The 23,844-nt window shown below is 41.8% G+C and overlaps 1 protein-coding gene across 5 annotated transcripts in view; it reads left to right on the plus strand.

Annotated features, from left to right (window-relative positions):
- The window catches only part of RBMS1 (RNA binding motif single stranded interacting protein 1), a 457,592-nt gene that overhangs the window by 178,194 nt on the left and 255,554 nt on the right, over window positions 1-23,844 (plus strand). Inside the window, exon 1 of one of the 5 annotated variants that reach the window (XM_033944642.1) lies at window positions 3,850-3,973. The exons of 3 other annotated variants lie outside the window; for them this stretch is intronic. In XM_033944642.1, coding sequence (XP_033800533.1) covers window positions 3,923-3,973 — 51 coding nt within the window. In that variant the 5' untranslated portion in view covers window positions 3,850-3,922. Of the gene's footprint in view, window positions 1-3,849; window positions 3,974-23,844 lie in introns of those variants that run through there. One more of the 5 variants, XM_033944643.1, reaches the window with a different exon arrangement.

Genomic DNA, 23,844 nt, shown 5'->3' on the forward strand with positions numbered 1-23,844 from the left:
TTAAAACTTGAAGAACTTTATTAGTTACTTTTCAAACATAATGACAAAAACAGGCTATTTGTATTTTACTAAGAAGAATGCTTTTTTTTTGTGGACATCATATTAATGTTGTGACTAGACCTATTCAATTACCTAGAAAGGTTTTCTTGGCTTTAAAACCTAGATTTATTTTGTCCCTGGGAGCTACATTCTTAATATTTCCCTGCAAAGGTGTAGTCACTTTGGAGAATAATAGATGTGTCCTTGTTGATCCAGTTCATTTGGAAATTCTTTGACCAAGAGAGCAGTTCCAGAATGATGTGTTATAATTGTCTCAGTTTGTTGTGAATATGATTAGGGTTAGAATTAAATTTTTTTCCTGCTGCTTGGATTATTTGTAGATAAGTTAGTGTATATCCTATTATATGGATTTGAAACCAAATTTTTCACATTGATAATTCTTTTTATTTTTCTTAATTCTTTTTCTTATTGTTAATGTATTGTATTAATGATTTTAAAATGCAAAAAAAAAAAGTTGGTCAAGAAAAGTGGGGAATAACTTGTAAGTTTCATGGCTCCACCTCATTCTCTTCTTGGTTGGGCTAGGAACTTTCCTTAGGCTCCTCGTATATGGGGTGAAGTACATCTGTGCACAAAAGAAGAGTGGAACTTGGAGGTGATCATATCTGATAATCTTGAGCTGGCAAAACAGTTAGAAAAGGTGACAACAAAAGTCAGAATGATGCTTACGTGTACGGGGAGAGGAATAACCAGCAGGAAAAAGGAGGCGATGGGCCGCTGTATAAGTCCCCATTTGGATTATTGTGTACAAGAGTGCATCTTCAAAAAGACAGGATGGAGATGTTCCAAAGGGCAGCTACCAAAATGGCCTTTATCAAAGCATATGTGGGCAGACTTAAAGATCTAAATGTCTTTACCTTGAAAGACAAGCAGGAGAGAGGAGATATGATAGAGACATTTAATTACCACTATGGTATAATGGCACATGAACTGAGTCTCTTTCAATTAAAAGGATGCTCTGAAATGTGACAAAACTACTATTCTAAAACAAAGAAAACTGCTGACAGATGTACAAAGATGCAGGCTAAATTTATTAAAACAAAATCATGAATGTAGTTAATGTTACCACCTTGAACCAAACCAGAGGACCCGACACGGTCTGTGTTTCGGTAAACACGCCTTCATCAGGGGTCCCAGGTGGATAAGGTATAAAATAAAACCGCAAAGAAAAACGTAGCCTGTGCAAGTAAGAACGACAGCAATGAAACATTATAGGGTCTTTTTTATCCTTTGCATTACAGTATTTTTAAATGAATTCATAATGTATTCATGATATACATGTATTTTTTTGTATTTTTAGATAACTGGTCTTAACGATATCAATTTATATGAAATTATTTATTATTCATTTATATGTATATATATGTATTTATAGACTCCTGAGGCAGGCCTGTTGGCCGAAACATGTACATGTCGAGTCATAGAGTCGTTTGAATGTACCATTGTGACATTGGAGGAATAAAGATCTTCACATTATCAGATGAGTTGGAGGACACTTTTTTTAGTGCACATCATTCTGATCTGGACAATTCCATTTTTGGTTTTTTTAAAATAATTTTCAGGTATTGCATCGCAAGATTGCATGATATATAACTGCCTATATGTGGTTGGTATGATGGCAAATAGCTAAGTGCCCTGTTTAAGATGCCATTGTTTAATAATGGAGTGTGTGACCTTCACAGAGAAGTGGGTGCGAATCTGGCTGCTTTGTTGGGCAGACTGATTGGACTGTGCTGTTCTTTATCTGCTGTCATTTACTATGTTGTTATATTTCTGTTATGTTGTTGTGAATCTAGAAACCCCCCCCCCCCCCTCCCAATCTCCTGCGGTTTAAATAAGCTACTTTTCCTCTGCCTTCTAAAATAATTCAATCCAAATGTATACATTTCCAATAGATATTCAGTGTAAAGCTATTAAAGTCCTCAGAATATCAACTAGTCTATTTCATGCATCCGCTTTCAACTTGTTTCCATGTTGCCAACATATTAGCCAAGCTCCTCTCCCAGTTTATGATGGACTTATAATTAACACATATCAGTGTGATGTCTGCATGGACTTCTGATCAGGACTAACCCGAGTTTCTGTATATTTAGGGTGGAGGCAGTAGCCCCATAAGAGGAGCTTAAAAAGTGTCTAATGTCTGTGCCTTCACCTTCCTGAAAAAAAAATGACATTTACAGCAATTGGAATACAGAAGAATCGCTTACAAAAGCCACGCTAGCAGCTGCCGTGTGGCAACAGCCCTGAAGCCCTTTAAATCTCCATGAGCTTTGGGGCCGCTAGCCCGGCTTTGTAAAACAGGCCCTTAGGGTTCCGTTTACAAAGCCACGGTAGCGATTCTCCCACAGCCCGTTCAATTCCTGTGGGCTTCAGTGCATTTGCTGTGGGAGAATTGCTACCACAGCTTTGTAAAAGGGAGCCTTAAGATGTGCGATATCTATCTATCTATTTCTATCTATATATATAAATAAAGCTAAAATATTTATACATATCTTTAAACTAATTGTCAAGCAGCAGGCTGTGTGACATGTCATCATGGCTCTTTGCAAATATTCAGTAATACAGTTGTGCAAAATATGTTTGCTTTGATCTTATTTTAAAGATTATGATTAAGATCTGATGTTGAGATAAAGAAATATTCCCCATATTTTATTTGGTTTTATTTTATATTGTTTAATACTTTTTAAATGCTGTAAACTGCCTTTTCCAGAGCTAACTTGTAAAATATGAGTTATAAATCTAAAAAATTAAATCAGCTCCTAAAATTATGTTAGCTCAGGCTACCACCTCTACTGTGTCCCTGTGTGGAGTGGAAATGTAACTTTTTCAGTTGGATTTTTTCATGCTCTCTCTGCTCACTGAAAGCTTAGGCTGTGTTGGGTTCTCTCCTGAATGGGAGCTCTGGATGGGTTAACTGTGTGTTGGATAGAAGTTAGCCTAGGATGGGTTTGTGTTTTGCCTTGCATGCTACCAAATTTGAGGCCTGTTTGGGGCTTTTTAGCTACTGCAGTGTACATAGTGTTAAACTGAATTTGATCTTCTCTTGCCCCTTGGGGAGGCTGGTCTTCTCCAGACGTTGTTGGATGGCAAATTAGGCTGGAGTTGGTCTTCTCTTGCTCATTTTTGGCTAGGAAGTTGAGCTGGGGTGGGTCTTCCCTTGCTGGCTGTTGGGTGGGAGACTACTAGACTGTCGTTGACCTTCTCATGCTTGATTGGGGGGGGGGGGGTAACGCTGGGATTTGGTCTTCTCCGGATCGATGTTCTGGCCTATTATCCCCCTACTGCAGTGTCTTAGTGGGAGGTTATGGCCAGCTCCTTCCTTGCGGCTGCCTCGGTGCCTCTGCTCTGCTGGCGGCTCACAGGAAGAGCTGACGGCGGCTCTCAGGAATGCGCGGCATGCGAGTCAGGAGCGGACCATTCCCAGCGCGGGGGGTGCGGCTGACGGCTCCCAGGTCTCCCCTCCTACCCCGGAGCCCCAAAGCTGCCACGGGCCGGACTCTGCCGCGTTTTCCCGGAACGCGGAGCAAGGTTTTGCCCCGACCTGCCGCCCAGACCGACTCAAGGACTCTGCTGCTCCGAGGGAGCGCCTCCCGAGCTGTCCGTGGTAGCGGCCGCGGTGGGTGGAGACGGGCTCTGCGGGGAAGTCTCGCTTTCTCTCTCGCTCTCTCTCTGGCAGATCAATGAACTCCCTTTAATGGCCTCGGGGGCGGCCCGTTGAGCTCGGCGGCGGCGGCAGAGGAGCGAGAGGCGCGCGGGGAGGGGAGCCGGGGGTGGGTGGGGGGGAGCGGCGGGAAACTTGCGCCCAAAGTTGGCGGCTGGAAGTGAGCGCGGCGGGACCGGGGCCGGGTTGGGCGGACGAGGAATGATTTTCCCCAACAGCTGCACCCCGGTGAGACCCGCGTATCGCAAGCAGGTGAGCGCCCGAGCCCCGATCTCTCTCTCTCTGCCTGGGCCAGGGGAAAGCGATCGCTGGAAGCTGCTGTCACTTTCTCAGCCTCACAGACGGCTGCGCTGTCAGGCTGTCTCTCTAATCGCTGTGTGCTGGGGTGGGGGAGACACACTTCAACTTCCACTCACTAGTCGCTTTGTTTCATACCGAAACTAAACCGACTGAGGGTTCTAGGTAACTGCGGAAAGTTTGGGGAAGCCACAGTGTGCGACTGGTTAACGCAATTTCTTTTGCTTTTGTAACATTCCGAGCTAAAAGAAATACGGAACAAGTTGTTTCGCTTTGTAGTCGCAGCCCAGAAGAGAGTTTATTCTTGCAAAAAAAAAAAAAAAAAAGGCTGGCGGCTAACGTTGTCCAAATGCCTTTTGAAAAAAAAAAATATATAATTACAGACGAGGTTAAGCTCCAGCCAGGTTTTGTTTTTTGCCAGAAGCTGCTTCGGGCTCCTTAGATTTTGCGCGTCTGACTCTTGTATGGATGTTAAATGGACGGTGGCAAGGCAAAAGCGGATAACTGTGGCAGCCGTTTTCTTGCAGAACAATAAAACTCTTGTAAATGGAATCTTTAGCAGTGGATAAATCAGCTGGGGTCTCCCGGGGTCTCCCCCCCCCCCCCCAAACGATGGAAGAATGTCAATAGTGCACAGAAGTAAGAGGTTAGACATCGTAGATCCAGCCTGTCTCCTTCATTGTAACTGTGCTTTTCAGGAAGCCTGCTTCTTTTCTGAGGCGTTCCCAGATTATTCCAATCCATGTATGTTAAAATCATAGGATGGGATTTACCATTAGAATCTCATTAAAAAAAAATATATATATAAAGGAATCTTACACCTTTTAAATAGCTTTATTTAAATTTAAAAAGAAAGAAAAGCTCCCGTTTTTTTAAAAAAGCCAAACAGCACAGTTTTGCAATATCCCTCTATTAATAGCAGTCAGGAGTTATTAATGTCAGCTTGTCTGTATATTTTCCTTAACAATACAGGTGTGCAGGTTGGGCTGAGACTGTGAATATGCCGTGGCTTTGCTTTTTTTTTTTTTTAAGCATATGCAACCCTTACAAAGAAAGAGAGAAAAAGCATTCTCTGTCCTTCACATCCAGACCGTGCTTTCATCTGGTTGGGGGAGTCTGATTGTGAGATACACCTTTGGGTCTTAGATCTTCCTTCTCTTATTGTCCCTGTACAACAGGGTGTTAAAAAAAAAAAAAAAAACTGACAAGGGGAGAGCCGGGAGGGCGAGGCCTTTTAGTGGAAGGGCTGTGGTGTGTGTGTGCGGATGTGACTTAGCCTACTGGTCTGGAGCACGCTGATAAGATGTTCTCTGTCTTTTCATAGATTCAAAGAATGAAAAAAAAAAAGGCTTAGAGACTAAGGAAAACAAACAGGTTTCTTTTTTTTTTCCGGTAGACTGAAAAAGAAATGGACGTGTGGGCATAATTACACTGACATCAGACCCTGGGTGCCATTGGTATTTGGCTGAAAGGTTTCTTTTGTTATGAAACACTTCCTGCATAGGAGCCTGGGTAGTTTACCAGTTGGGCAACTACATGATTCATTTTGGCTTGAAGCAGGGATTCTGTAAGGAGGCTTTTCTAAATGAATCATCATGGGACAGGCAACAGTTACAGTTTTATTACAGAATTGCTAACTACAAGTGCTCTCATTATTATCCCTGTTCTCAGACAGATTGATACTTGGTTTTGAGGAAACCGAAGTTGATTTTCAGTACCATAAGTTAAGACCTGAAATGTTTAATGGTAGTGTAATTCATTTGTGCAAGAGGGTCCATGAGATAAAGAGGACAAACTGCTTTCCTTTGTTTCAAGAGACTTAAATCTTAATAGCTTTTTATAATGCCATTTTGTTTACCTTTGTATGTTTTACTGAATGCTGTGAGTTCCTTATACTCCTGCCTTAAGGATTTTTTTTTTTTTGGGGGGGGGGGGGGTTTGGAATAGTGGTATAGGAGTCGCTGAATTGAGTTCAGTCTGGTTCACTATTTTTTGTATTGTGACTTGAGTAGGGCCCACCTGTGGCTTGAAATACACTTCTCCCTCCGTATTCGCTGTGATAGGGGATTAACAGAACCGCAAATACAGAAAAACCGTGAATAACTTTCTCCTATGTTATTCGCTGTTTTCTATTAAAAACCATCGTGAATATAGTGAAACCGTGAATAACATGGTGGGAGACCTGGTCTGTTCCTGAAGGAGAGGCAAAACAGTGAAGAAAGTGCTGGGAATCAGCGATTTTCTCTGTAAACGCTTGGAATCGGCGATTTCTCTGTGCAAGCTGATGTAATTTGGGGGGAAGATCCAGCAAGCTAAAAACCGTGAATAATCGAAACTGCGAATGCTGAAACTGTGAATACGGAGGGAGAAGTGTAGTATGATATGAGGGGATGCTGAAAAGTTATCAGCCTAACCAAGAAGAGAATGGCGTGGATATGGTTCAATCAGTGATGTGAAAGAAACAATGTAGAATTTTGTTTCTGCAAATTGGCTACAGTGGCAAAATAACATTTAGGAAGTTGGTTGGGCTGTTCAGCACCCCTTCATAATTCTATAACCACTAACCCTAACTCAAGAGAGTAAATAATGAATAACAAAAACACTCCCCTGATTTTTAAATAACAGTGACTGAGAGTGAAAATAACTGTAAAAAAAGAGAAACGATCCATTTGTATTAATAGTGACAGCAACCAATATTATTTATAATTTATAAATGGGGAGTCGTCCTATCTCAAATTTTTATTTGGTTCCTTATAACTGGGACATATCCACAATGGTTGAAGCTCACTCCTAATTTAATAATAATAACAGTTTATATACCGCAGGACCGTGAAGTTCTATGCGGTTTACAATGAATTAGAAAGATTCTACAAATTGAATGGAACATTCATAGCTAAAGATTAGTGGTTAACAGTTTACGGGATCAGATTTGGGGGGTGGAGATTGTGATGGAGTCGACTGTGCAGATTCGTTACCTAGGTACTTCAAGAACAGGTATGTTTTTAGATGTTTCCTAAATTCACCATAGTTATTTGCATGTATAATTAGTTTTTCCAGGTCTTTGCCCCATGTGGCTGCTTGATACGATAGAAGTTGTTGATGATGTCTCTTAAATTTACATCCTCTAGCCGATGGAGAAATGAACTTCAGGTGTGTTCTTCTCATATGTCTGTTGGTTGAGAAGGAGAAGAGGTCCGTTATATATTTAGGGGCTAGACCGGATAGTACCTTGAAGCAGAGACATCCCAGCTTGAACTTCGCACGTGCCTCCATTGGCAGCCACTAAAGCCCACTAATGTGAAAAAATAGCATGGCTCAGGACAGTACTCCCCCGATATTTGTGGGGGTTTACGTTCCTGGAGTGACCGCAAATTGTGAAAAACCGCGAATATATGCAACATCGTTCTCTTCCCTTAGCCGCTTCTCGCTTCCCTGGAAACAGGAAGTTGCAGTGGAGATGGCAGGAGACGCGCCAGAGAAGGGCGCATGACCAGTCCTTGGAAAACCCTCAGGAGAGAGCGTCCGTCCCGTGATGCAGTTCGTTATAGACCTTACTCGTAGCCGGTAAAGCACATCACGAGCCTGTGAAGCATCTTCTAGTAAAGCCTTCCTGTGGAGGGAAAAACCGTGAATGACTGGGGCCGCGAACACTGAACCGCAACTTCGCGGGGTAGTACTTCGGAACTTGAGCTCTCTCCCCAAGTTTTCCACAAACATCTGAAAACCTGGCTTTCTCAAAAATTGTAAGCCTCCCTCCAACTTTGGTATCCCAAGCCCTCAAAATCTCTTCATATCTGGCTTCCCTGGTCCTCTAAATATTCTTCATTCTTCGACCTCTAACCCTTTATTGTAGTTCCTTCCTATTACATCTCCTGTAAACCGTGCTGAGCTCTACGAACGTGGAGAAGATGCGGTATACAAACCTAAGGATTAGATTAGATTAGATTAGATTAAAATGGCACCCTAAAATAAGAGGAATCCATTGTGGCAGAAAACAATTATCTTCATGTGACAGATGATGCTCTTAGTTCAGCTAGGTACTCTGTTTTGCATGTCTTCAACAGGAACTGGCATCAGCACCACTCAATTGCTATCCTGGAGGTGAAAACTGGACACTACGGATTCGGAAACAAGACAGAAAGAAGATTGACTCATTCGAGCTTTGGTGCTGGAGAAGGATTTTAGCAAATCAAAAACCCAAAAGGAAGAATGAAAATATGTCAGAATATGAACTGAAACTGCTATAAAAAATAATAAATACATTTTTTGAATCCTTTTTGTGTCAGTGGAGAGACCTCAATATTCACAACTCACTGAAGGGCGAAACCAGCCCCCCCCCCCCAAAACAGGGACTCGTCATTTAGTTCATATTCTGATCAGTATTAATATTATTTTACAGTTCACAATTCAATTAGTACATTTTGGAAGAATCTGTGTTTGCTGGAGAAGGATTTTAAGCAGGCCGTGGACTACCAGAAGATCTAACAAATCGAATCTGGAAGAGATCAAAGCAGCTATGTCACTCGAAGCCCAAATGATGAAGTTACTACTGTCTTATTCTGGTCACACCATGAGAAGAGAGAGATCGCTGGAGAAGGACATCACGTTGGGGAAGATCGAAAGAACCAGGCGAAGAGGACGACCTGCAATCAGGTGACTGGACACGTTGAAAACAACCATGGGGATGAAGCTGTAGGCCCTTTCTGGACTAACACAAAACAGGTTTCTTTTTAGATCCGCAATTCATCAAGTCGCTAGGATTTGAACACGGGTCGATGGCACCTAACAACAACAAGTCTCTACCTCATATGGGACCCCTCATCTTGGTTTTCCAGCAAAAGCTCCTTGGGACATGTTAACTCTTTCTCTTCTGCTAGATCAAAGGGCTGTGGAATTGCTTTCTTAATTTACCGTAGTTTTTCTATAGTTTGACAGTTTGATGGTTCTTTCTCTATATTACTCCATTTAGGGTCCCTTTTACGAAGCCACGGTAGCAATGCCGCCATGATAAATGCACCAAAGCCCATAGGAATTGAATTGGCATCAGTGCTTTGTCCATGGCAGTATCGCTACCGCAGCTTTGTAAAAGGAGCCCTTAGGCAAAGTGGTTTCTCTTGCCAGCATGAGTAGATTTGTGTAGACTGCTGCTTTCTGGTGGCTTAAACAGCCACTCATTGTTTGGCGTTGATAAGCAAAGAGCATATGAAAGAATTAATCAGCATTTTCCATGTCAGATTGGCTTTTGCTAGAGTTTTAAGAATAATTGGACATTTAGATGATGAATCAAATACAGGACAGCCTAGAACCAAATACAGGATAGGTAGACATTACAAAGTTAAGCCAAGACTTCGAGGGGGGTGGGGAAGAGTATGGTGCAATGGTTAAAGCTACAGCCTCAGCATCCTGAGGTTGTGGGCTCAAACCTACACTGCTCCTTGTGACCCTGGGCAAATCTTTTAATCCCCCATTGCCCCAAGTACATTAGATAGATTATGAGCCTGCCAGGCCATAGAAAAATGCTTGAGTACCTGAATAGATTCATAAAAAACATTCTCAGCTCCCCTGAAAGAACGGTATAGAAAATGGAATAAATAAATAAATAAGAGCTATAGCAAGGGTAAGAAATTCAGCCTCTTGCTTGCCTCAAGCCAGTCATAATTTCCCAGGTAATATGCATGAGATGCATTAGCATAAAGTGGAAGCAAGGCCAAGATGGTGGCATGCTGAATGCGTCAGTGATCGTTCAGATCTGCGAGCTGCAAAAGTATTCTTTTTCTTAGGGCTCCTTTTACTAAGCTAAGCTAGTGGTTTTAGCATGCGCTAGACGCTAACTCCAGCATTGAGCTGGCGTTAGTTCTTGGCGTGTAGCATGGGGTTAGAACACGCTAATCAGCGCGCGCTAAAAACGCTAACGCACCTTAGTAAAAGGAGCCCTTAATTTACTTTTTCCCTTTGCTTGATGCCTCATAAGCCAAAGAGAAAGGTGAAAGCCCCAGTTCCTGCAGTGACCTCCATTGCCCTCTATAAATATCTTCTCAGCTGAAGATCGTTGGATTGTTTACTCAGCCCGGAATGGGTAAAGGACGCAAAGGCCAAACTTCTCCTGCAGATGGTGCAGGTGGAGCCACTACTCTGCTTGGGAGTGAGATCTCTCTCAGCCCTCGCAAGCATTTGGTATTGGCCTGAAGTACTGCACTCTCTTGCTTGGGAGGTGAGGAGACTAACTTCTGGATTTGGTTTGTCTGCCTCTGGGGTTGTCCCAGTTGCCACTCAGGCTTTGGGAGAGTTGCAGTCTATGTGGTAGCACCTGCTGGAGGCTCCGTAGTAGAGAGAGTGGTGGTTCCATTGTTTCTCATGGTGGGAACCTCCAGTTTGACATCAGAGAGTGCTCAAGCTGAGGACATGGAACAAGCTATCAGGGTGGTGAGGTGATTCTTGGGGCAATCTGGGGGCTTCTCACTAAAGTGGAAACTACCATTATGGTATAACAATTTTTTTATTGGTTTTCAAAAGAAAGTACAAACAAGCACGCAGGGCATGTCCCCAGACCAAAACCATTCACATACAGAACTGGAATAATAAACAAGAATAATCAACTGAAACCCCCACACCCGTATCAAGGAGCATCCTCCAGAATGCAGAACAATAAACAAAAACTACAGCAAGATAGTAGACCACATCCCACAGTGAAAAGACCCCAAATTCAAACAAATCTAAAAACACAATAGTGCACTGCAGTAGCAATTCCAATATGAAAAGGAAAACCAACCTTTCGTTGAACTGTACTATAATGCATCCCACCCCCAGCCCACCCAATCCCATCCCAAAGCGTTACCTCAGCAAAGAAGACTACGGACTCTTCTAGGCTTCTGAGATATTGTTTCACGCATTCTAAAGAAACAGGAGGTCAAATAAACCCCAACCCAGGTAGAGCAAAGAAAAACAAAACTCCCCTCATTCACCCTCGACAAACTCACCCACCCACCTGCGCAACCTCAAGAGTAGGAGAGAGAGTTTAGGACCTCACTGCGTGCCCTTAGAGCCAAGGATTGGATGTAGAGATCTGGAGAAATTGTCTTTTGCGCTTATAGCTAGCTAAGGCTCCTCTTCACTCAAGACATTGCCTAACACACTTGTAGAATACTTGCTCGAAAGTTTAAGACTAGAAGTAGATAAGAACATAAGAAGTTGCCTCCGCTGGGTCAGACCAGAGGTCCATCACGCCCAGCAGTCCGCTCCCGCAGCGGCCCATCAGGTCCATGACCTGTAAGGTGATCCTTTGTCTAAAACCCTTCAATCCCCTTTATCCTTCTATCTATACCCTTTCTCAATTCTATCTTTACCTCTATCTGTATCCCTCAATCTCCGTATCCTTCAGGAATTTATCCAATCCTTCTTTGAAATCCCGTAATGTACTCTGTCCTATCACAACCTCCGGAAACGCATTCCAGGTGCCCACCACCCTCTGAGTGAAAAAGAATTTCCTAGCATTGGTTCTAAAACTGTCCCCTTTCAATTTCTCCGAGTACCCCCTTGTTCTTGTGGTTCCCAATAGGCTGAAGAATCTGTCCCTCTCCACCTTCTCTATGCCCTTCATGATCTTGTAAGTCTCTATCATGTCTCCTCTGAGTCTCCGCTTCTCCAGGGAGAAGAGCCCCAGCCTTTCTAACCTGTCTGCGTATGAAAAGTTTTCCATACCTTTTATCATTCTTGTCACTCTTCTCTGAACCCTCTCAAGTATCGCCATGTCCTTCTTAAGGTACGGTGACCAATATTGGACACAGTACTCCAGATGCGGGTGCACCATCGCACGATACAGCGGCATGATTACTTCCTTTGTTCTGGATGTAATGTCCTTCTTAATAATACCCAACATTCTGTTTGCTTTCTTTGAGGCTGCTGCGCATTGTGCCGTTGACTTCATTGTTGTATCCACCAGCACACCCAAGTCTTTTTCAAGATTAGATCATCATCACACATCTTGAAAATGTGGAACAATCTTTGAAAGGAAATTCTGATATAATACCAAGTGGTTCCAACTTTCCAAGTTTATTTAATATTTGATATACCGCATTGGCAAATGCATCTATGTGGTTTTCATTTAATATAAAGGTTAAATAGAATGAAAATTGAAAGTTACATCATAAACAAAATTGAAAGTTGCATTGTAAACAAAATAAAAGATGAGTATGATAAAATTTAAATCTAAATACAATTTTAAATTTAGTTTTAAATGTGCTCTTCTAATTCCATATTGATGCTTGAGTCCTGCCTGAAATATAAATATGTGCCGATTGAATAGAAGCTGCTAGTTAAATGCATCTGAAAAAATTTTTTTTAGAAGTGATTAGAAATGTTCTAAATTGTTTTCGGACCTAATATGATCAGAGAGGGCATTCCAGAGTTGTGGACCATTAACTGAAAAACATACGCTCTCTAATACAAGTGTGTAACAAGTATTACAGATGTAACAGTAAGAAGGTTTGTTGAAGCGAACAAAGTATACGAGAGGGTATCTACAGTATTACGTAATTATCGAGATAAAGCGGTAATCGTGCAGAATATGTCTTGAAGACCAAAAGCAAAATCCTATATGTTAATCTATGATTAACAGGCAGCCAATGTTTAGACTTGAGCGATGTGATCAAATTTCTTTTTCCCAGTTATTAATTTGATAGAAGTATTTTTAACTAGTTGTAAACGTCGAATGTCTTTACATAACATTGTTGTATAGTAGTAGAAATTTGTGGTTGAAAAGATAATTTTGAATCTAAGGTAACTCCTAGAATTTTGAAAGTTGATGATAATAGAATTGGAGTATTAGATAACATTAATGGTGAAGAAAGTATCTGATTTTCTTTTGTACAAAAAAGCATAACTTTAGATTTCTGAGCATTCAATGGCAAATGATTAGTTTTTAACCATTCAGAGATTAACCTAAGGGCTCCTTTTACCAGGCCACGTTAGGGTTTTAACGCGCGGAATAGCGTGCGCTACATTGCTGTGCGTGCTAGACCTTAACGCCAGCATTGAGCTAAAAACGCTAGCACACCTTAGTAAAAGGAGCCCTAAGATTTTGATTAATTTGTTGTACCTCTTCAGAGTTTATAACATCAATAGTGTAAAGAAGTTGAATATCATTGATGTATACAAAGATGGTAAAGCCGATAGATTGTGCGAGAATAAGTAATATTGAACAAAATAGGAGCGAGAATGGATCCTTGAGGCACTCCACATGACAAAGTAAAAGGATCAGTGTATTGGTTTTCTAAAATGTAATGGTGATCGCTCAAATAGGATTTGAACCATTGAAAAACGATGAGCTCCTTATACGAAGGTGCACTAGCGTTTTTAATGCACGCACTGGATTAGCGCGCGCTACCCGAAAAACTACTGCCTGCTCAAGAGGAGGTGGTAGCGGTTAGCGCGCGCTATTCCTTACGTTAAGGCCCTAGCGCACTGACATATAGGATAAAATAATATGTTGTAAATTGGAGCAATTTGAGAATCAATTTAGACATTTAACTCTTTATTTGGTATTGTTGCCCAGAAGCAACATATGTCTTCTATGGCTTTTATGGGAGATTTGCATCTCCAAATGCCTGTTACCTTGGCACTGTTGCTCTCGTTCAACATCAAGTTACTTAAAGCAGCTGTTTCAACATTTACCAATTAAAGGGTTACATCTGTGATTGCTTAATTTTCCCAAAAATATTGGTTTTGCAGCCATTGGAGACTTTTAAGAAATATCTTAACTAAGGTTTTATTCCAGGAGTCTATTCCTTCAGTGAATAAAGTTTTTTTGTTTTTTTTTTTAATTTGCCAAATAAAATCTCTGGAGCTTGGAACAGGCTACTTTAGATGTATTTTCTATTTTGGAATCTTCTCAAGATAAAGTCTTGGACAGAGCAACGTTGCTCATTAGCTTTGTATTTGAGGAAGATTTGAATATGCATTTGTAATTTCACACCCAACAGCAATTATATTATGGACAAAAGAAATGGATATTTCCTGATGTGGCTCGGGTTACACAAGAGGCAGAGAGTTTGTCTATATCATCTTTTGTTTTACTCTTAAAATTGGCGGAATTGGTGAATTTGGTGAATGCATCTGTTGATATACTGTGAGGGTCTGGAAGTTTTGAGCAGTAAAGGTGACATTTCTTGTTGAGATGTGTGATGAAAAGTTCTATCTGTGGAGTGCCTCACTGCTGGAAGAGAGTTTGAGCTATTTGGGGGGAGAGGGACCGTTCATGTGGTTAGAGTATTCTGCTGAGATAGTCCGCTAGTGCATTTTGTTTCCCAGGAATGTAAGTTGCTTGGAAACAAAAGAAGAGATGGTTTGCCAACATCCAGATACGATAAGCTTCCTTGTATAGAATTAGTGAGCCCATCCTTCCTTGTTTGTGAAGGTGGTGCATGGCTACCTGATTGTCTGTTTTGATTAACAAAGTTTGTTGAGAAGGTATTGTCGGAGAGATTGAATTGCATAAAGCTTGACTATATTGATGTGATATGTCTGTTCTGTGGCTATCCATGAATACCTATGTGCAGAGATGATGAAGGTGAGCTCCCCATTCTGTAAAAGAAGCATCTATTGCAAGTATTTTTAGGTTTAGACATCGAAAGGGAGCTCTTGGGAAAGATGATGTGCATTGTTCCACCAGAGAAGCTCTTGCCTTATTCGTAGAGTAATACGTATTGTGTGAGACAAAGAATGAAGACTTTGGGACCATTGAAACTTCAGCTCCCATTGTATTGGTCAAATATGAAGTTCTGCGGTGGTAATAATTACAGTTGAAGCCACCTTGAGAGCTAAAAGTCTGAGAAATTCTTGCTGTTCAGGTCTGAGAGGTAAAAGGTATTGTACTAGATGCTAAATGGGGGAGACACAATCTGGAGAAATAAATGCTTTTGCATTGTACTGTGTCTAGTAATGCTCCTGTAAATTGAATGGTTTGGGTGGAGAATAGATTGGATTTTTCTTTGTGGATGATGAAACCCAGAGTTGATTGTTGATTGTTGATTGTGGTGTGTAAAGATGTGGGGAGTTTGTTCTTTGAGGATGCAGAAATCAACCAGTCATCTAAGTACAGAAATATGAAGATTCTAGATGTCCTGAGGTGTGTGGCAACTACTGAGAGGCATTTGGTGAAGGCTCTGGATGCAGATGTTAGGCCAAAGAGAAGAACCTTGTACTGGTAATGAGTGTTTTGTACACGAAAGCAGAGGAATTTCCAGTGAGCTGGGTGGATAGGTATGTGAAAGCAGATGTCCTTTAGATCTATAGACGCAAGCCAGCTGTTGTGCGCTATAAGTGGAAGGATAGTCTGAAGTAAGTACATCCTGAATTTCTCTTGTATGAAAATGTTTAATCGTCGCAGGTCTAGAATGGGACAAAGACCTCCAGATTTTTTGGGAATAATGAAATGTCAGGAATAAAATCCCTGATTGTGCTGCTGAGCAGAAACAAAATAGATAGCACTGGCATGAAGTAAGGTCAAAATCTCTTCCTGTAAAATGACTCTGATGAGGGGGTGTTTTCATGAACTGATGAGGGTGATATGTGGTAGACTTATGTTGTAGAAGGAATAGGAATTGCAGGAGACTGACTTGGGAGCACATCCTGGGAAGATAACACCTCCAGTTGTTGTAAGGAAGAGTGCTGGAGAATAGTTTGAAAAAGTTGTTAGAAGTAATGCAGCATCTTATGTAGTTTGTGTCGGTGGAGTAGGAACAGGGGCAGCAAAATTTTGCTGAATTGGAGCAGGCATTTGAAAAGTTTGAGCCGGTGGTAAAGATTGTACCTTGAGGGGAGAAGATTTCTTTTTTTTTTTTTTTTTTCTTTTCTTGAGGAAGAGTAGAAGATAATACGAGTAAACCTACCATTTTAACTGAGGAAGGTACAGAAGTGGAGTGACTGGAGTAGCGATTTACTGCATGAAGAGAGGTAAATTTGTGGAAAAGGTATCAGAAAGGTAAACTGAAATTAAATCAGATGTTTTTTTTTGGGGTTTTTTGAGTGCTTCTCCTTGTGAGATGTTTTGTCTGAGGTATTTTTAGCCCCTGAAGGGGAAATGCGGGAAAATGAAGCTTTGGTGCCAGTTCCCACTAGTACTTTAATGGAACTCGCAGGGATAGTAACGGCAGTACCATAAATTTTAGAAGAGCCCTCCAATACCTTGCAAAGGTCCTTCAGGTTGGCTTTTTCCATTTTTAAAGGAAGAGTTTTGGCGTGAAGAGAAAAATCCTCTGAACTATGAGAGAGGGCAACACTTCTGACTCGTGCCTTGGAAGAAAAAAGATTGTTTTCTCAGCAGTAATGACGTCACCAAGGCGGAAGGAGGGTGGACTACTGATTGGATTACAGAATTTTTCTATCTCTAGAGGGGGCCATTTCACACTAAAAGCTACAGAAGACAAATACCACATGCGGCTGCATTATCCAGGCTATTCAAGGAGAATAGAGTTAATGCATACCAATTTCTCATACATATTCATTGTGGGTATCCTATAAACCTGACTGGCTGGGTATGTTCTGAGGATTGGATTGAATCTCATGTTGAAGTGAGAATGCTGTTGGTCCATTCTTTTAATTGGCACTTAGAGGCACATGATGCACCGGGGCGTGGCCTAAGGCTGGTATTGCGTTGCGGACCGGCAGAGCAACAGGAGCAGGAGGACTTTGCGCTTCTTCCTGCTCCCAAAAATAACTGGAGGCCTAACGAGCAGGAGGGACTGGGTACCCCTCCTGCTCCCAACATTTTTAAAGGTACTGGGAGGGGGGGTGGGTCCGGCCAGCCCGTCCCGACCAGGGGTGGGCCGGTCAGGGGTGCGGTGGGGTGGTGCAGTGGGCCGGTCGGGGGGGTCAGCCGTGCCGGTGGCAGGAGGGAGGCCTACGGAGCAGGAGGGACTGAGCATCCCTCATGCTCCCAACTTTTACGTATGGGGGGGTGTTGGGCTGGGCCAGGGGGTGGATAATTTATGACTATCCTGCTCTCTGCTGCCCTTCCCCGTAGTGCAGCCCCGCTTTAAAACCATGGACTCGCACTGCGGGGAAGGGCGGCAGAGAGCAGGAGAGTCGGGGGAGCCAGGGCAGGCAGAGAGCAGGAGTGTAGGAAGAGTCAGGGGGAGCTAGAGAGAGTTGGGGTAGGCAGAGAGAGCAGGGGAGCCAGAGAGAAGAGTCAGGGCAAAGCAGTTTTTTACACAAGCTACTGGTCCTCACCAGTCGCTTGTTCTTGATCGGCCAGCCAGTCGGTGTGTAGGGAAAAAAGTGTAGTGAATCGCATCCTTCCTGCTTTGCATGCCGATTCCCCTCATTAGCATGCACGGATCAAGATGGGATCGCTACACAGGGTTAGTGAATCGTGTTGGAGGGAAATCGGGTCTCAAAAGGGTCGCAAACCGATCGGTACACGATCGGTATGCTTAATCTGTTATCGAATAGTAGCACAAAGTGTTTTAGTGTACTGACGTTAGGTGTGACAGCTTACATCAGGTCAGTGGCAGGCATAAGATGGCGTGCTTATGTACGCCTTACAATGTGCGCTTCTGATACTATTTTATAAAGTGCACACATTGCTAAGTCGAACATCCTTGAGACAGTTCTGCCCCACTGATGCAGCTCATTTGTTATGGCTAATGCACCAATTTCAAAGAATAGCTTCTAGCACATAAAATGCCAATTTGTGGCATCACTGACCCATGTACGTCCATCTATTCTATATATTAGTGAGCACAGTTGGTGCCCCTTTATAGACTTGTTCTTTTTGCATTTTTGAAGCAGCAAACTTGTTTGCTTCTGGAACTCCTACAAACAGCAGTGAAACTAATTTTAGAAATACAGGAAGTAGGGATGTGCAGTATCCTTGCATTTTAACCACTACAAGAAAGCACTTAAACGAAAAAAGGAAGTTCTTTAATACCGATGCTGCTCTGTCCATTTCTTTTAAACATGAAATAAATTGATTCAGCACTTTCTACATTCATTTTATGTTTCTCTGTGTCGATTCCTATTGCTCTGAGCAAGTTTTCATATATGCAACTTCTTGATTTCAGTAGAAAGCAGAAGTAACTTCTTTAGTTTTAATTTTATTCTGGATTTAATAATCCACAAGATCACTGTTATAACCCAGATTTCCCCTATGGGAGTTTACATATTTTTAAAAAGACCCAAGTGAATAGAAAAACTAGTGTTATCTTTCTTTAGAGAGGATGTTATCTACTGTGGCAGCTATCCATCACTCAACCTTATAAATAATTTCTTTAAAAAAAAAAATCTTTATTCATTTTTAAAACTCACAATAAGTGTAACATAAAATACAATCATTTTATACTTTAACATCACTTAATATATCTTCAAATTCTAACTCACATCAAATATCCCCCCTTCCTTAAACCCAACAATTATTCATAAGCATAAGAAATCATAAAATATTCCCATCCCCCACCCCACCCTGGACGTGTATGAACAAAAGGGAAAGAAATAATATTTATTCTATATAGTAATTTGTTAATGGCTCCCAAACATCCCTAAATTTCTTAAAATGCCCCTGCTGTATGACTATTACTTGCTCCATTTAAAAAATCTGGCATAATGAATTCCACCAAAAATTATAATTTAGACGATCCCAATTTTTCCAGTTTTTTTATAATTTGTTGTATGGTAACCCCTGTCATAATGAGCAAAATTATTATAAATAATTTCTGACTTCTTGAGTTGTAGACATGCACCCATATCGTAATGCGGGTCCTGGAGCCTAGCTAGGATGAAGCTTTCTAAATGTTCATTATCTGTAAGGTCCAGGTGCAGGAGCAGCACAGTTTAATGAGCATAACTGTGAAGGGAAGCCAGACAGTCACTCACCTGCATAGTTGTGGGCCTGTTGTTTCTTTGTTTTTGGACTCATACTTCAACGAGTGAAAGGAGTTATTGTCTTCCTGTGTTGAGTTTATAATTCCAGAAGCATGTTTGGCCTCAGTTGTCAGATCTGACATTTTTCTAAGCTTCTTCAAAATGTTTTCAGAAACTGAATGTGCAGGACTAGAAAAGGCCACATGATATGTGAAAGAAATCCTAAGAATCTGTAGTTTTTAACTTTGGAGGTTTCAATTGTGCATATGCTGCAGTTGTCCGTTGTAACTTCAGTAATCTCAGAGAGACATCTATACATGCCTTATTGCACACAGCCTGCCCTATAATAACTTTATAGCAGTGGTCTTCACTAATTTTTATGCAAGGGCCATTTTGGGTCCAAAAGGGGTAAAGGAGAGCCAACAAATATGTTTGTACTTTGGGTCATGACACCAATAACACTTCTCGACATTCATTCCTACCAGAACACCTGGCCTTGATCACACATACAGACCACAGATAAACCCTATGCAAATACAGGACCACAAACTAAAAGTCTTAATATACACAAACAAAACCCTAAGACGTCAGTATAACACCAGAGAAATAGAAACAAGTACATTTCTTCCTGAACAGTGCAAAATATAGACAGCAAATATAAATTCTCAAAACTAACATATTTCAATCACTAAATTGATAATAAAGTAATTTTTCCTACCTTTGTTTGGTGATTTTATTTTTCAAATTATCTTTTCCCAGTCTCTGGTTAAACTTCCTTCTGTCTGTGCTCTTAACTGTGTTTCCAGGGCCGCCTTGTCCATTTGCTGTTTTTCTTTCCTTCTTCACTTTCTGCCCTACATCCACATTTCATAAATCCAATATCAAATTCCAAGCTTCCAACCTTTAGAATATTCTTTCTATGTTCTCCTTTAAATCCTTAACTGATGTTGCTACTTCTGTTTTAGCCATAGACCTCAGAAAACACCCCTCCTCCATCCCATAAAGGTTATGATCTCATAACGGGGAGATTCATGTGTAACCTCCTCATCGGTCAAGGCTTAAATTTTTAATGGCTAATGCTCAATAATTTTATATTTATTTTGAACACTTTTTATACTTTAAAACGACTAATGAAATTTATGTACTTATCTTCAAAAGTGTTGCTGTACTTAGGCTGGTGGACCCGACATGTTTCGCTGCCGCTTCGTCAGGGATCCACTCTAAAGCAAAAATTACAGAATCATGTTACTAAGCCGCTCATGCAACTCCCTTAGTCCCATACTATAAACTACCACAACCAAAACTTTTGCTGTCTCTTACCTTGCCGTTAACCACCATCCTGCATAGACTCTTAGGATACAAGATGGCGGCGGCCTGCTTAAGGTCTCTTTTTATAGGGCAAACACTGAAAGACCCGCCCCCCCTCTCTCCAGCCTGAAACCTATCAGAGGGCTGCTCGGTGCTGACATCAGCGCTCGAAAAAAACTAACTAAACAGGTGACCCTTCATTCATAAAATACACATGACCATTCATTCATAAATTAACCCCCCAAATCTACCGGCTAGGGTTAGAATAATGTGGCCCACTCTATTTCAGTATTTAAACCAGCCGGCTCCACAGAATTGAGCCGGTGGATCCAACGCTGTCCCTTCACATTTAGAACTTTCTTCAGTGTTCCCTCCCACCCTCCCTTCTTGTATGCTATTTTTTCTTTTTACTTATTTCATCTATGTAATGTACTTTATGTATGTATATAAAGCCAACTTAGCTTTTATATATATGATTTCTGTCCCTTTAGCCGACGCGTTTCGCTATCACTTCATCAGGACGGAGAAATCTTGATTCATAATGCTTGCATGCTTCAACATTTTAAGCTGCCAGAGACTATGTTGAAGCATGCACGCATTATGAATCAAGATTTCTCCGTCCTGATGAAGTGATAGCGAAACGCATCGGCTCGTGCTCTTTTCGTTTACCCTTCAGTGAAGGGATGCAAGTTTAAAAGATATCATGAACGAACATTGTCTTACCAGGCCGCCCTTCTGGGGCAACTATTCTTCCTATTCATGTCATACTTGGATTTTAGAAGGCATTTGAAGACTTATTGTTCTCTAGATGGGTAACTAATTTCTTTAGAATTTTATTTATGACTTAGGCTAATCTTTTGTAAACCACATGGATCCTCACGGATATGCAGTCTATAAGTTGATTTTAGAACCCTGCCTTTAGGGAGAACTCCTCCAATCATGGTCAGTTGGTCCAACTATTTACCTTTTTAAAGCATTGAAGGGCAAATTCTGTAAGACGTGCCCAAATGTTAGGCACCGTGATTCAAGTACATTTGGCTGCTATTTAGTGTATCGCGCTGAGCGGCACCTATTTTGGAGGCGCCCAGTAAATAGGCCAGCTCTAGGCACAACTAAAAGTTAGGCGGCCATGCGAGCGCTTAAGCACGTGTAAGAGCAGCGATTCTGTAACAAGACGCCAAATGTGGCCACGCCCACACCTAACAAAAGAACATAAGAACATAAGCAGTGCCTCCGCCGGGTCAGACCATAGGTCCATCCTGCCCAGCAGTCCGCTCCCGCGGCGGCCCAAACAGGTCACGACCTGTCTGAATCATCAGAAGGGGCTCCCTTGCCACCTTGGTTTCTCATTGAAGTCCTATCTTCCCATCGAAGTCCTAACCCTCCGGTCTTGCACATGCACCTATTTTTTTTGAAGGCCGCCTAAATTTTTTTGAGGTGCCTTGTTACAGAATTGCTCTTTCTTGATAGGCGCCTAAGTTTCAATTATTGCTGATTAAAAAGCTTACCGTATATACTCGAATATAAACTGGGATTTTTGGTCCAAAAAATTGGCTCAAAAATGGGGGTCATGGTTTATATTCGAGCCAATATACCCCCTTCCAAAATTATTGCAGGCCTGCCGCCGCAAGGCTCTGCACCCTGCCGCCCTCCCTGTCTTAGCCTCATACCTCTACTGCCAATCGTCGGTGGAGGTGCAGCGGGCAGGAGTGAACTTTCCAAGTTCCTGCCCCGCTGTTAACTGGCTGCCGTGAGTGTATTCAGCCGCTGAGAAGCACGAGCAGACGCGCGATTTGGTGCTGCGGCTCAGTGCTGAGCAGCTTCCTTAATGGTTCCCGTGAATTCTCGCCAATTTAGGCCTTAGTCTAAGGTTGCACCACTGAATGGCTGTAGGCAAGGTGTGGGATACTGACGTCTGTCATTAAAAATGAGCAGTAAGAGAGGCTAGTAACAGAGCGTTTGTGGTTTTTGAAAGGTGACCTTTGTCTTAGGCCACATGCATGTTCTGAGTAATAGATGTAGTTTCCAGGGAGGAAGTAAGCTAGGTTATCACTGGGCAGCCACACAGTGATAGTGGCAGGGTATTTTGGTAAGGAATGTAAATCATGTGGCTAGAGATTTGAGGTAAATTCTTAAAAATAAGTGAAGCGACTGTTTCAGTGCTGCACAAACCATTCATGACGCTGACTAGGAATCCGAGCAGGCTAGATGGATCAGTTTCACATCTGTGTCAGCAAACACTGTGTGCTTTAAAAACAACCATTTGCTGCTTCTCTGGCACTGTCGCTGGGACACAGTTCAGCTCGGGCCTAGTGCTGTTAGAACAGCACTGGTGTCTATGAATAAAGATACTTCCTGTATTTCAAGGTGAACAGGAAACATAACAACGCAAGACTAACAACGCCTTAATTTTGTGTGCATGTTTTCTGTGAACTCTTAAATGGGAGAGGGCGGCAGCCCTAGTGCTGGTGCAAAATCTAGAAGCAGTTCTTTCAGTCTCATATTTTGTCTTCTCAATAGACCATGATTAGATTTTATTATTTATAAATGACAACCAGTCAATTGACAACATCAGTGCTTGTTATCTTATGTTTATTTAAAGTATTCCTATAAAAATGGGAAACAAACTGCCATGGATGTGATGGTGGCAGCTGTGGTAGGACCATGAAACCTAGAGTTAAAGATCATTAGGCTGGGGACTGACACTGGCATTCCCTCAAGTCAAAAAGGCAGGTCTCTGTTCTGCCAAGTTTCTGGGCCATGCAAGTAATAGGATACCAGAAGGTACTTGGGCCCTGTGGCTTTTTTTTGTCTTCCAGCCATGAAAAAAGAGTTTGGAGCCATCTTGGGGCCTATTTTGGCCTCCATTTTCCCCGAGCATGATTTATTGCACACTGCTGCCTTTTTGCTCAATAGAGGCCTCTGTGTATCGGCTGATTCAGAAGCAGCCCAACACTGGCTGCCTCGCCTCAAAATGCTGTAATTAGAGTCGCAGCTTGCTTTGCACCACACTCTTCTATGCAACAAACAGATGAATCCATAGGCTGTTCAGGATTTTCTTTGGTTGTGTTCCATTTTTTTTTTTTAAGAACTGTAATTTTATTCAGAATGCAGATTTCTAAATTGACTATGACTGACAAAATGTTTTCATCAAACTTACACAAACAGAAAACCTGAAATTTTGTTTTTAGGACAGATATACTTTTAATTTGACTTGTGGAGGCAATTTCTGGCTTGTTATAGATTAGACCTCTCTGGGAGGGCCTGAGAGCAATTTGTTTTGTTTTCATTTTTGCTGTTTTTTGGCACACGAACCATTGGAAGAAGTGAGATTTTACCTTGTTAAGGGAGATGTTACTCTTTTAAAAGGGTGTCCTCCTTTTGTTATCACTGTTAATTATGAAAGCAAATACAGTGAAAATAGTGTCCTGGATATCTATCCAGAAAGCCCCATCTGTGACTTAACCTTATGACAGATAACCTTGCTGCAACAGGGCATTATGCATGTGGCAGAGGACCAGCAGCTGCTGGGGAGGGATTCCACCCGGAGCCTGCCTTTCCCTTGTCTTTGTTGTGAGCCAGGAAGAAGAAAGCTACAGCCAAGTGGAATAGCCTTCATTACACAAAATGTAAATATTAAAAAAATACCTTAAATATAAGGCAAA

The sequence above is a fragment of the Geotrypetes seraphini genome, chromosome 5 (genome assembly GCF_902459505.1).
Source record: "Geotrypetes seraphini chromosome 5, aGeoSer1.1, whole genome shotgun sequence".
In the NCBI taxonomy this organism is placed as follows: Eukaryota; Metazoa; Chordata; class Amphibia; order Gymnophiona; family Dermophiidae; genus Geotrypetes; species Geotrypetes seraphini.